Source organism: Dipodomys merriami, unplaced genomic scaffold (genome assembly GCF_024711535.1).
Source record: "Dipodomys merriami isolate MVZ:Mamm:240054 unplaced genomic scaffold, mDipMer1.0.p SCAF_6, whole genome shotgun sequence".
NCBI classification, from domain to species: domain Eukaryota; kingdom Metazoa; phylum Chordata; class Mammalia; order Rodentia; family Heteromyidae; genus Dipodomys; species Dipodomys merriami.
In genome coordinates this window covers 53,980,775-53,993,436 of record NW_027206179.1, presented here as the reverse complement: position 1 = coordinate 53,993,436, position 12,662 = coordinate 53,980,775, and the positions used below count along the sequence as shown (strand labels likewise).

Below are 12,662 nucleotides of genomic sequence, written 5' to 3'. Positions count from 1 at the left end.
CTCCCAATCGGTGGGCTTTCTATTGATCTTGCCAGCTACGTCATTTGCCCTGCAGAAGCTCTGCAATCTTATGCAATCCCATTTGTCCAACCTTTCTTTGATTTGTTGAGCTTCCGGGTCTCTATTCAGAAAATTTCGGCCTGAGCCAAGGAGACCTAGGGTTTCTCCTATTCCATCCTGTAATGTTTTCAGAGTGTCTGCTTTGACTTCAAGGTCTTTGATCCATTTGGAGTTGATTCTGGTGCAGGGTGATATATAAGGATCTAGCTTTAGTTTTCTACATGTAGTTAACCAATTTTGCCAGCACCATTTACTGAAGAGGCTGTCTTTCTTCCATTCTATTGTTTTAGCTTCCTTATCGAAGATTAGATGGCTATAGGTCTGTAGGTTCATTTCTGGGTTTTCAATTCTATTCCATTGGTCCTGAGGTCTGTTCTTATGCCAATACCAAGCTGTTTTGATTACTATGGCTTTATAGTAGAGTTTGAAATTTGGTATTGATATTCCTCCAGCAGTGTTCTTTCCGTTGAGGAGCGTTTTTGCTATTCGGGGTCTTTTATTGTTCCATATGAATTTTTGGATTGCCTCTTCTATTTCCTTGAAGAATGAGGGTGGAATTTTGATAGGTATCGCGTTGAATTTGTAGATAGCCTTGGGAAGTATTGCCATTTTCACGATGTTAATCTTTCCAATCCAGGAGCATGGGAGGTTTTGCCATTTTTTAAGTTCTGTGTTGATTTCCTTTTTCAAGATTTTAAAGTTTTCATCATAGAGGTCCTTCACTTCTTTGGTTAAGTTAATTCCTAGGTATTTTATTTTTTGTGGGGCTATTACAAATGGAGTTGCTTTCCTAATTTCAGCCACACTTTTCTCATTGTTGGCATATAGAAAAGCCATTGATTTTGGGGGGTTAATTTTATAACCTGCTACTTTGCCAGAGTTTTGAATCAGCTTGAGTAATTTGGGAGTGGAGTCTATGGGATTCTTTAAATACAAGATCATGTCATCTGCAAAGAGGGAGAGTTTTATTTCTTCTTTCCCTATTTGGATCCCCTTTATGTCTGCATCTTGTCTTATTGCTGTAGCTAGGCATTCTAATACTAGATTGAAGAGAAGTGGAGAGAGTGGGCATCCTTGTCTTGTTCCTGAGTTAAGAGGAAATGGCTTTAGTTTTTCACCATTGAGTATAATGCTGGCTGTAGGTTTGTCATATACAGCCTTTATTGTATCCCTAGCCATAAAAGAAATGCAAATCAAAACAACATTGAGATATCACCTCACTCCAGTTAGAACAGCAAAAATCAAGAACTCTAACAACAACAGATGCTGGAGGGGATGTGGACAGAAAGGAACCTTACTTCATTGTTGGTGGGAATGTAAACTTGTTCAACCACTTTGGAAAGCAGTATGGAGGTTCCTCAAAAGACTTCACATAGATCTCCCCTATGATCCAGCAATCCCACTTTTGGGCATTTACCCAAATGTTTACAAACAAGACCACACTAAAGCTACCAGCACAACTATGTTTATTGCAGCATTATTTACCATAGCTAAGATATGGAACCAACCCAGATGCCCCTCAGTAGATGAATGGATCAAGAAAATGTGGTATCTATACACAATGGAATTCTATGCCTCCATCAGAAAGAATGACATTTCCCCATTTGTTAGGAAATGGAAAGGTTTGGAAAAAATTATATTAAGTGAAGTAAGCCAGGCCCAAAGAAGCATAGGTCCCATGGTTTCCCTTATTTGCAATATCTAGTATAGGTATGAGTCAAGCGGAAAAGGTCAGATAATGTGATGTTAGGAAAACGAACCCTTAAATATGTATTTTAATGTTTTCGTTTCTTTCATGCATGTGTTTCTAAGGCATTTATAAGATGATTTCTTTGTTGCTTTGTATGTCCCTCCCCCACAGTGTAACCCCCGCTTTCACTATATTTGATGTCAGTATAACATGTGGAGGAGATAGGGACAAACAAGTCATTTAAGGATTCAGGTGGACCTGTTGCAACAATGAGAAGTACAAAATGTCATGTCAAAACCAGCTTTACAATGTCGGTGTGGGGGGGGGAGGGGGGTATAATTGGGTGGGGGGAGGGGGGAGGCGGGGAAGGGAGGTGAAGGGTAAACAAAGGAGGAGGCTGCAATGCTTGGTAAGAAATGTATGCATTATCCTGCCCATGTAATTGTAGCCCCTCTGTACAGTATGTTCTCAAATAAAATAAAATAAAATTTAAAAAAAAAAGAAGTTAAACATTGGATTGTAAAACATTTGAACAATTCTCTTTCTAGAAAAATGAAACTATTTGTTCTAATAAAAACTCTGTACTCTAATTATTCTGTACCCTAAATATTCATCAAGTGATGACTAGAGTTCTATTAGAGAATATTATATAGCCATTAAAAGGGATGATATACTGATTATGGTGGAGTTGGTTGTGTTATACAAAGTTATCCTAAACAGGTAGATCCATAGACACAGGAAGCAGATTGTGGCTGCCAGGGGCTGGTGGGGCTAAGGGAAAATGGAGAGGGATTGCCTAATGAGTACAGAAGTTCCTTTTGGGGTGATAAATATTCTGGCACTACATAGTATAGATGGTTACATGCTATTCTAAGTATACTAAATGTTACTGAATTGTGCAATTCAAGATGTGCAATTAATAATATAGTGAATTTTCTTATATAACTTTTATTGCAATAAACTAAAATTATTACTTACTAAGAAAAGAGTATTCAGGCTTGTTTACACTGCTATCCCAAATGCCTGGTATTTACATAATACCTATTAGTATGTTAGGAAATCATACACAGGGCCAAGCAGCCTCTTCTGGTTAGCATTTGTTTACAAGGGAGTTGCCATGAAGTTCTGTCTAAAAATTGCCTGGCATTTTGTGGTAACTACATAAATAACTCACAACAATACTTCTTAAAAAGAAAAAAAGGAGCTATATTGGACAACTAGGCCTGCCTGTTTCCTAATGGAAACAGGCCTCTGTGGAGTTTTAGACTAGCCTCATTAGATTAACTCTACTTAAGCCTATACCCTGGAGTATCCACATCAGACAATGCTGTTTGTTCTCAAGTTCTGAAATATTCTATTCTTCTGAACTCTTGAACTCTGAAGGTAAAGACAGCTGCTCACTAAAGCCAGCTATGCCCAGGTGCAGAGTGCTTGCCTGTGAGTAGTGGGCTGCTGGAAATCAGCCAGAGCTTGCTATGGACCATGGGACACACTTCCACTCAGCTGTGGGAACTAGATTTCTGGTCCAGAACTGTTTCTTGGTGCTGTGCTGTCTTCAGTTACTCAGAAAAGTCTTTGCAAAGCCCCAAACAAGATTAACTACTAGAACTGCATGTGAGTCCTTTCTAAATTGCCTGCATCCCTAAGTTTATATAACATGCTTCAGAATGTGATTTAGGGAGTCCTCAAGCATGATGAGAGAAAGGCCCCAACTCATTCCCCAACACTGGCAACTATTAATCTATTTTCTACCCCCAGAATTTTGCCTAGTCTAGAAATTTCATGCTGATGAAATCCTATGTGTGACAGTCTTTGGCCTTGCAGCATGTCTTCAAAGCTCAGCCAATGATGCAACATGTACTAGTATTTCATCTTCTTCAGTGCCAAAACTTCATTGAGTTGAGAGGATTAAAAAAGATAATGCTTGCAAGTAGCTGGGATTATAAGCACAAACCACTGCAGTGGTTTAGGACTGATCCTGCACCACATATTTTTTTTAGCTGAAGTTTTAGGCTGGCTTTCGTATTTCAAAGAAACTGGACAGGGGTTCTTGCTTCCATGCTAAAGGCTTTTGTGGCAATGGCTGAGATCTGAGAAAATGGTGCTGTATACTCAGGACCATTCCTGGCATTGGCTATGCCTGGGGTCTAGTAGCTCTGAGTGTGAGCCTCATTCCACTGGCTACCCCCTACAGGGCTTGATGGAAAAAGACACATGATCCTTGGCTACTTACAGAGGGTATTAGGGCAAAGAATGGGGGAACATCAGCTAATAGCTGGTCTAAGTCATCTCTGGGCAATCCAGTTGACAGTGACACAGGTCTCATCACCACTATTTAAAACTAGACTTTAGATTTTACTGCTGTTTCTACAAGTGAGGAAATAGCTCTAGACAGATACTCTCTGAGCAACTGAGGCAAGACAATATAGGTCTTCTGATTTCTATGGAGGCCTTTCGCATCATACCCTACCCTGCTGGTGGAGCTACAGAGCACATGACATGGCATCTTACTGGAATTCCTCACCTTAATGGCAAGCTAATGAAAACGAGCTACTAATAACACAGCAAACACAGTACTGTCTTTGTACTATGTACCACATTTTTAGCACCTTTATAAGAGGTACTTTGGGAGAAAAACTATTAATAAAGAACTGAAAAATTCTAGGGCTCAGCTGTTACTTTTTTAAAATTGCAAAATATTATTTTTGGAATGTAGACAACTGAGTTGTCATGCTTCAGTGGAAGGAACACTGTTAGGGTACAGGGTAGGACCAATTTACACGCACATTCAAAGAAACAAGTGATCCATTATTTTTAAATGTTCCTGTGCTGTCCAGTGACTAGGGGATCCGAATTCTGATCTGAATATGGAAGCAGGTTACTTCTATTTTAACCACCCACTGAATCCTTCCATAACACTGTAGTTTTGCACAGTATTATATGAAGCTTGCTCTTATCTCAAATGACAGGGTCACTTCTGTGGAGATTAGATGACATGGCCCACAGCCTTCCTTCTACAGTCCCTTCATTAGAAAGGTGTTGAGGTTGGGCATTGGTGGCTCATTCCTGTAATCCTAGCTACTAAGGAGGCTGAGATCTGAGGGTTATGGTTCAAAGCAAGCCCAAGCAAGAAAGTCTGTGAGACTCTCTATCTCCAGTTAACTACCAGAAAACCAGAAGTGGTGCCGTGGCTCAAAGTGGCAGAGTGCTAGCCTTGAGCAAAAGAGCTCAGAGACAGCATCCAGGCTCTGTGTTCAAGCCCCACTTACAAAAAAAAAAGTGTTGAGGGGTAGGTGCTGATGGCTCATACCTGTAATCCTAGCTACTCAGGAGGCTTCTGAGGAAGGCAGTTCAAAGCCAGCCTGAGAAGTGTGTGAGACTCATTTCCAATTAACCAGCAAAAGGCTAGAAATGAAGGTGTGGCTCAAGTGGTTGAGTACCAGTCTTAAGCAGTGTTCTAAGCCTGTACTCTGGACCTAGACTCTACCTTAATCTCTGGTAGTTTCAGCAACTTTGGGAAGATGGTGACTTATTTCTCTCAGAGGGAAATCCTGAAGTTTTTTTCTTAGAAGCAAAAGAAGCCCTGAGCTCAGTATAAGACACAAAGGTCAGCTTTACTGGTATTTCCATCTAGCTGGTGTGGTGAGTACTGGAGACCTTCAACAGCAGACACAGCCTCATTTCTTTCAGTGATTTTCAATTTGAAAGCCATCACTTAATTTTCGTAGGCTCCTTGAGATCAGGTCACTGCATAGGAAATTTCTCTGAATTTATAATACATATGTAATGGTAAGAGGCAAATTAACCTAATGGCAGTACTTAAGTAGTGAATTTATGCAATTAAACTAGTGCAAGAATACAATCAGTAAATAAATATCTAAAAAGAGAAAACTTTAGAGATGTGAATTAGTGAATTTATGCAATTAAACCAGTGCAAGATAATAATCAGTAAATAAATATTTAAAAGAAAAAATTTTTGGAGATGTGAAATAGTTCTAGAATTTCATCCAAGTCATCCATATCACAAAGATCACCTATTTATTCTCCACTCATGCCTAAAGGAATGTACAAAGTAGGGAAAGCTTATCATTTGCAACTGGGGGAAGAAAATGCCTTATACTTTACCTTAAAGACATGAAAAGCTTCAAACTGGATGTTGGGGCTTTTGTCACGAAGGAGGTTCATCATGAGTTTCAGGTTCTCTGGCTTGCTGATGTATTTGGTCATAATGGCGAAGTTGTGACGATCTAGGATCAGTTCACCTAGCAGCTACAAGAAAACTCAAGGTCAGAGCCATTATCTTATAATCACTTTTATTACTCAATACACCTCACTCTTTTCTCACTCAACCATAACAAAGAAATGTAACAATGGTATCAGGAAGAAAAAAAAAGCTTAGGGAGAGTCCTTAAGTATCTATTTAAAGAACAGGTATAAGCCAGGGTAGAGTATATAACTATGGCCCTAGCTATTCGACAGATTGAGGCGAGAGGATCACAAGAGCCCAAGAGCCCAGACCAGTCTGGGCAATACAAAGCCAAATGCCAGAAACAAAAAGAACAGGTATAAAAACTGTAGTTCTTATTAGTTTAAGCTTTAAGCTTAATGCAAGTGTTTAGCCAGTCATTGCTGCTGAAGAGATAACTAGAAATAAACTTTTTTATCTCTTCTTTGAATTATCTTGCTTCACAACAATATGTTACTCCATAGGCATTCAGGCAGGATGGGGATAACAATACTGACTCTACAATTACCCATCACTTCCTTGACTAAGTATAAAAGCTGATCTAACACAGGGAGGGGGAGAAATCACTGACCTGAATCCATATCAAGATTTTTGTTTGTTTGTTTGTTTGTTTGTTTGTTGTTATTGTTTTTGAGTCCAGTTGTGGGGCTGGAACTCTGGGCCTGGCACTATCCCTCAGTTCTTCAGCCCAAGGCTAGAGCTCTACCACTTGAGCCACAGCACCACTTCCAGCTTTTTTCCTTTTTGCTTATGTGGTGCTGAGGAATCGAACCCAGGGCCTCATGCATGCAAGGCAAGCACTCTACCACTGAGCTACCTTCCCAGTCCTTTTTGTTTGTTTTTGAGACTTAGCTCAGGCTGGCCTTAAACTAAAATCCTCCTGCTTTTGCCTCCTAAGTGTTGGGAATATGGGTATGTACCACTGTGCCTGACCATATCCATATTTAAGTGTAGGAAATCTTTTTTCTTCTCCTTTCCTTTTCCTTCTTTCTTTGGGTGTTAATTAGGTCCTCATATTTGGCAAACAGATGCTCTATCACCTGAGCTAAACCTACAGCCCCTTTTGCATCAATTATTTTCAAAGTTCAATCTTAGTTTATGCCTATGCACAAACTAAGCCTAGGCTGCGATACTCCTGCTTATGCTTCCCCAGTAACTGTGGTAACAGGCATGTACCACCATGCTCAGTCATTAGTTGATATATATGGACTCTTATGAACTTTCATGCCCAGTCTGGCCTTGAACCATGATCCTCCAATCTTTGCCCCTCAAGTAGGTAGGATTATAAGCCTAGTGTATAGGAAGTTTTTGTTAAATAAATAAATAAATAAATAAATAAATAAATAAATAAATAAATAAATTGGCGGGGGGGGGAAGCTAGGGCTAGGGGTCGTAGTTCAAGTGGCAGTAGTAACTATCAACTGTGAAACCCAAAGTTTAAACATCAGTAATGAGGCTGAGTACCAGTGGCTCATGCCTTTAACATTACTTACTCACGAGTCTGAGATCTGGGGATCATAGTTCAAAGCCAGTCCAGCAGGAAAGTCTGTGAGACTCTTATCTCTGATAAACCATCAGAAAACTGGAAGTGACACTGTGGCTCAAGTTGTAGAGAGCTAGCCTTGAACTGAAGAGCTCAAGACAGCACCCAGGCCCAGAGGTCAAGCCCCATGACCAACCAAAAAGAAGCCAGCCAGAGCAGGAAAGTCTGTGAAACTCTTATCTCCAACTAACTACAAAAAAACAAAAAACAAAAAAACCCTGCAAGTGGAGCTGTGGCAAGTAGTAGAGCAAAAAAGCTAAGGAATGAGTGGGGGGGACCAAGATGGTGACGGGGCAGTAGGGAAACGCCACAGCTCTCTCCAACCAAAAAGAGAGTTCGAGTTCCAACGCTTAATCTCCCCAAGAGACCGACAACAACAAAAAGACGAACACTCAGAGAAAAACCAGAGGCAGAGAATAACAAAAAAAGAAAGAGGAAAAGAAGAATTTCAGAACAGAGAAAAGCGAAGACCCCTCCCCCAACCTTTACTGGCCGCTCGGCAGTGGGCCAAGCCGCCGGCCAGCCGGCCCGGCGGGGGCTGCGGGAGCCCCAGAGACACAGCAGAGACACAGGGGGCCGCTTTCAGATCATCAGGCACTGGTTTGCAGAACAGCAGATCTCCAGGAACAGAGAAACCTACCAGCCGGGAGTCTCCACGAGGATCCCACCCCCACCCCTCACTCTCCACCCGAGCAGAGAGGCTCCATCCCGCCAAAGCCACTCGGCATCAGCAGCGTGACAAAAGGACCTGTCGGCAGACCACGCGGCCCGCCTGATCGCGATCGCAACGATCCGGCACTTTCCACCCGAGCAGAGAGGTTCCATCCCGCCAAAGCCGCTCGGCGCCAGCGCCAGCAGCGCGACAAAGGGACCTGTCTGCAGACCACCCACCCGCCCAATCACCATCGCAACGACCCGGCGGGGCCACTCGGGCCCCAGAGGTACCGCGAAGAAGCTGCCTGAGCGTGGACACTCCTGACCCGACAGCTTCGACAGAGGCAGAGACAGAAAAGAATCACACAGAGCCACCACCGCCCAACCCAGCCCGGATTGCAACAACAACTGATGACCTACACCACACAGAAACAACCAGCTCCAGGGTGAGTACCCCACAGGGGAAGTGTATCCCTCAAGGGAGACCAGAGCTGGAGGGAATCCCCAGACCCTGACCTAGACTCCCTACCCCAACACCCGGACCACAGGACCCACTAAAACTGGGAATTGTTTGAGAGCTCCACCAGCCCGTGGAGCACACTCAGCTGGCCAGGCTAGAGCAAGAGCACCCCTGGAAGGGAGCTTAAATGCCCAAGCCAGGAACAGCGACCCTGGGTCAAGACTACCAACAGTAGAAGAAATTTGAACTGTGTCCCCCAGGCTGTATAACCTAGGTGGTATACACATCAGCACAGGCCTAACGAGTGCGCTCCAGGCTGCATAACCTAGGTGGTATACACATTAGCACAGGCCTAACAAGCGCGCTCCAGGCTGGGGCCGGAACCAGGCCCGGGATCCGGTGCCTGAACAACACAACCAACTCCTCCCAATTGAAGTAAAAAGCTGAGCATACGCCTCAACAGAGGGGAGAAAACCAGGAAACAACACTCCCCCGGGAAGCACGCCTGTGACAACAAAAGACCTGGAGGCCCAGGACAAGAGAAGCCCAAACCCCATCAAAACTCCACCCATATACCCTAGACTGGGAATTGGGCAACACAGGCTGCCAGCACCTGATAGTAAGCAGGATCTCAGACTGTTAAGGCGGCTCAGCAATAGAGTGATAGTCTTGGATGTATGAGGCCCTGGATCTGATTCCTCAGCATCATAAAAGCAAAAAGGGTCAGAAGTGGTGCTGTGGCTCAAACGGTAGGGTGCCAGCCTTGAGCTGAAAAGCTGAGGGACAGCACCCAAACCTAGAGTTCAAGCCCACAACCAGCCCCAAACAAACAAACAAAAACACATCAGGAGCCCATAGCAGACTCCAGTATTTGGGAGAGTGCATCCAGAGCATCTGTTCTTCACAAGAGCACCCGTAGGAGCAAACACAAGCAGTCTAGGCTGCTCAACCCTTCCAAAGGCGGGAACTGCCAGCAATCTACAGCAGAGAGCTGAGAATCCTAAGTAAGTCAGAATAGCAGCTGGAAATAGGCTCCCAACAGAACCCAGATCAGGCACAGACTCTCTCTACCAATACAGAATCAGCAACCAAGCAAAGACAGACACACCAAAACAAAATTGAAGAGCAGTCTCCTGAACCTCCATGCGAAAATCACAGAGAAAAATCACAAGGTTTACTACCACCCAGGACAGCAAGCTCACCTCAAAAGCCAGCAGCCACACAGGGGAGAGCCCCAGTGGGAGCAAAGCAGGAATGGAAGACAAAGGCTACTTCCAAGGGTTGCTGGAGGCAATGACTCAAGAAATAAAGCGAGAAATTGATCAGAAATTGAAAGAGCACAAGGATGAACTATCCAAAGAGATACAGGGTATCAAACAAGAGATGCATGCAAAAATAGAAGCTGCACAAACCTCAGTAAGAAGTGAGATAAACGCCAAATTAGAGGTAATGCATACCTCATTGAGAGGTGAGATCAGTACTCTGAGAACCAACATTGAATCCATAAAGGGACCCATTTCCTCCATGCAAACCACAATAGAAGCCACTGTCAACAGAGTGAATGAAATGGAAGGTAGAGTGTCAGATACAGAAGACAGAATACACCAACTGGACCAAAAAGTGACAGATATGGAAAAATCACTCAAATTAAACCAAAGGGATATTCAAGAGCAAGCAGATAATGCTAAAAAATTTAACCTTCGCATAATTGGAGTGGACGAAGGTGAGGAATTCCAGAGCAAGGGAATGCAACACCTATTTAACAATATAATCAATGAAAATTTTCCCCACCTCAAAAACGACCATCTTAACTACATCACAAAAGCTTATCGAACACCCAACAAGCAAGACCCCAGGAGAAACACTTCTAGACACATTATAGTAAAAATGATAGATCTGAATAATAAGGAAACAATCCTGCATGCAGCAAAAATGAAGAAGGAGCTATACTACAATGGGAAAAAAATAAGAATTACTGCAGATCTCTCCACACAAACAATGAATGCAAGAAAAGCCAGGGAAAGCACCATACGAGCCCTGAGAGCCAATAACTGCCAACCCAGACTGATCTACCCGGCAAAGCTAGCATTCACATTCGATGGAGAACTGAAAACTTTTAATAGCAAAGAAAAACTAAATGAATACATAAACATTAAGCCAGCATTACAAAGAATTCTAAGAGGGGGGACACAACCTGAAGAAAGCAGCCAGGAACTGGGGCCTGCCCCAAACAGGCGTTACTCAAAGTCTAACTGAGCAAGCACAGAAGGAAAGGAAAGAAGAAAACCTTAGGAAAATGGAATGGCAGGGAGAACAATGCATCTCTCTATACTTTCTCTTAATATAAATGGGCTGAATTCGCCAATTAAAAGAAAACGAACTGAGGACTGGATGAGAAAACAAGACCCATCCATCTGTTGCCTTCAGGAGACCCACCTCTCAGCCAAACATACAAACAAACTCAGAGTGAAGGGGTGGAAAAGGATCTACCAATCAAACGCCCCCAGTAAGAAAGCAGGTGTAGCTATCCTGATATCTGACAAAATAAACTTTTCATTAAAATCAGTACAGAAAGACAAGGTCGGACACTACATATTAATAAAGGGAACAATCCAAGAGGAGGATATAACCATCATCAACTTATATGCCCCAAATATTGGTGCACCCAGATATGTCAAACAAATGCTCTCAAACTTACAGAATAAAATAGATCCCAATACGATAATACTAGGAGACTTTAACACACCACTCTCACCAAAGGACAGGTCTACCAACCAGAGGATTGGCAAAGAAGCTACCAAATTAAGAGAGGCCATACTGCAAGCGGAATTAACTGACATCTACCGAGTATTTCACCCTAAAACAACACAGTACACATTCTTCTCAGCAGCTCACGGAACTTTCTCCAAAATAGACCATATCATAGTTTATGCAAGGAACTTAAGCAAATACAAAGGGATCGACATAATCCCCTGTATCCTATCTGACCACAGTGGAATCAAGCTAGCTCTCAATAACAAAGCATACCGCAGAAATTTCTCTAATACATGGAAATTGAACAGCACACTCCTTAACAATGCCTGGATAACAGAAGAGATCAGAGAAGAAATAAAGCATTTCCTACAACTCAATGAAAATGAAAACACCTCACAAAGAAACTTGTGGGACACAGCAAAAGCAGTCCTGAGGGGCAAATTTATTGCCCTCAGTGCCCACATCAAGAGAATGGAGACAGACCAAGTAAATAATCTCATGTTGCAATTAAAACAGCTAGAAAAACAAGAAAAAATGGGACCTAAAGCTACTAGACGAAGCCAGATAACCAAATTAAAAGCAGAGATTAACCAATTAGAAAATCAGAAAACCATAACCAAAATAAACCGAACAAAAAGCTGGTTCTTTGAAAAAATAAACAAAATTGATGGCCCATTGGCTAGATTAATTAAAAAAAGAAAAGAGGAAACCCATATTAATAGGATTAGGGATGCCACGGGAAACATCACAACACGTACCCAAGATATCCAAACAATTCTAACAGACTACTTTCAAAAGCTATACTCTCTAAAGGAAGAAAATCAGGCAGAAATGGATGCATTTTTAGAGAAATACAAGTTGCCCAAACTGAGCAAAGAAGAAGTTAACCAATTAAATAAGCCAATATCCTATAATGAGATACAGGAAGCTATCAAAAATCTTCCAACAAAAAAAAGCCCAGGACCAGATGGATTCACAGCAGAATTCTATAAGACCTTTAAACAAGAACTAATACCCATACTCCTCAAGCTCTTCAGAGAAACAGAGAAGGAAGGAGCTATCCCAAACTCATTCTACGAAGCCAATATCACACTCATCCCCAAACCAGGCAAAGACCCAACCAAAAAGGAGAATTACAGGCCAATCTCCTTGATGAACACAGATGCAAAGATCCTTAACAAGATTCTAGCTAACAGAATCCAGAAACACATTAAAAAAAATAATTCACTATGACCAGGTAGGCTTCATCCCAGAG

At 42.3% G+C, this 12,662-nt stretch overlaps 1 protein-coding gene across 1 annotated transcript in view; it reads right to left on the bottom strand.

The window, feature by feature from the left end:
• LOC138814313 (calcium-binding protein 39-like) overlaps positions 1-12,662 on the bottom strand; it is a 52,189-nt gene that overhangs the window by 6,633 nt on the left and 32,894 nt on the right. The window contains exon 4 of the mRNA XM_070003311.1: positions 5,876-6,019. Within this exon, the coding sequence (XP_069859412.1) occupies positions 5,876-6,019 (144 nt within the window). The remainder of the gene's footprint in view (positions 1-5,875; positions 6,020-12,662) is intronic.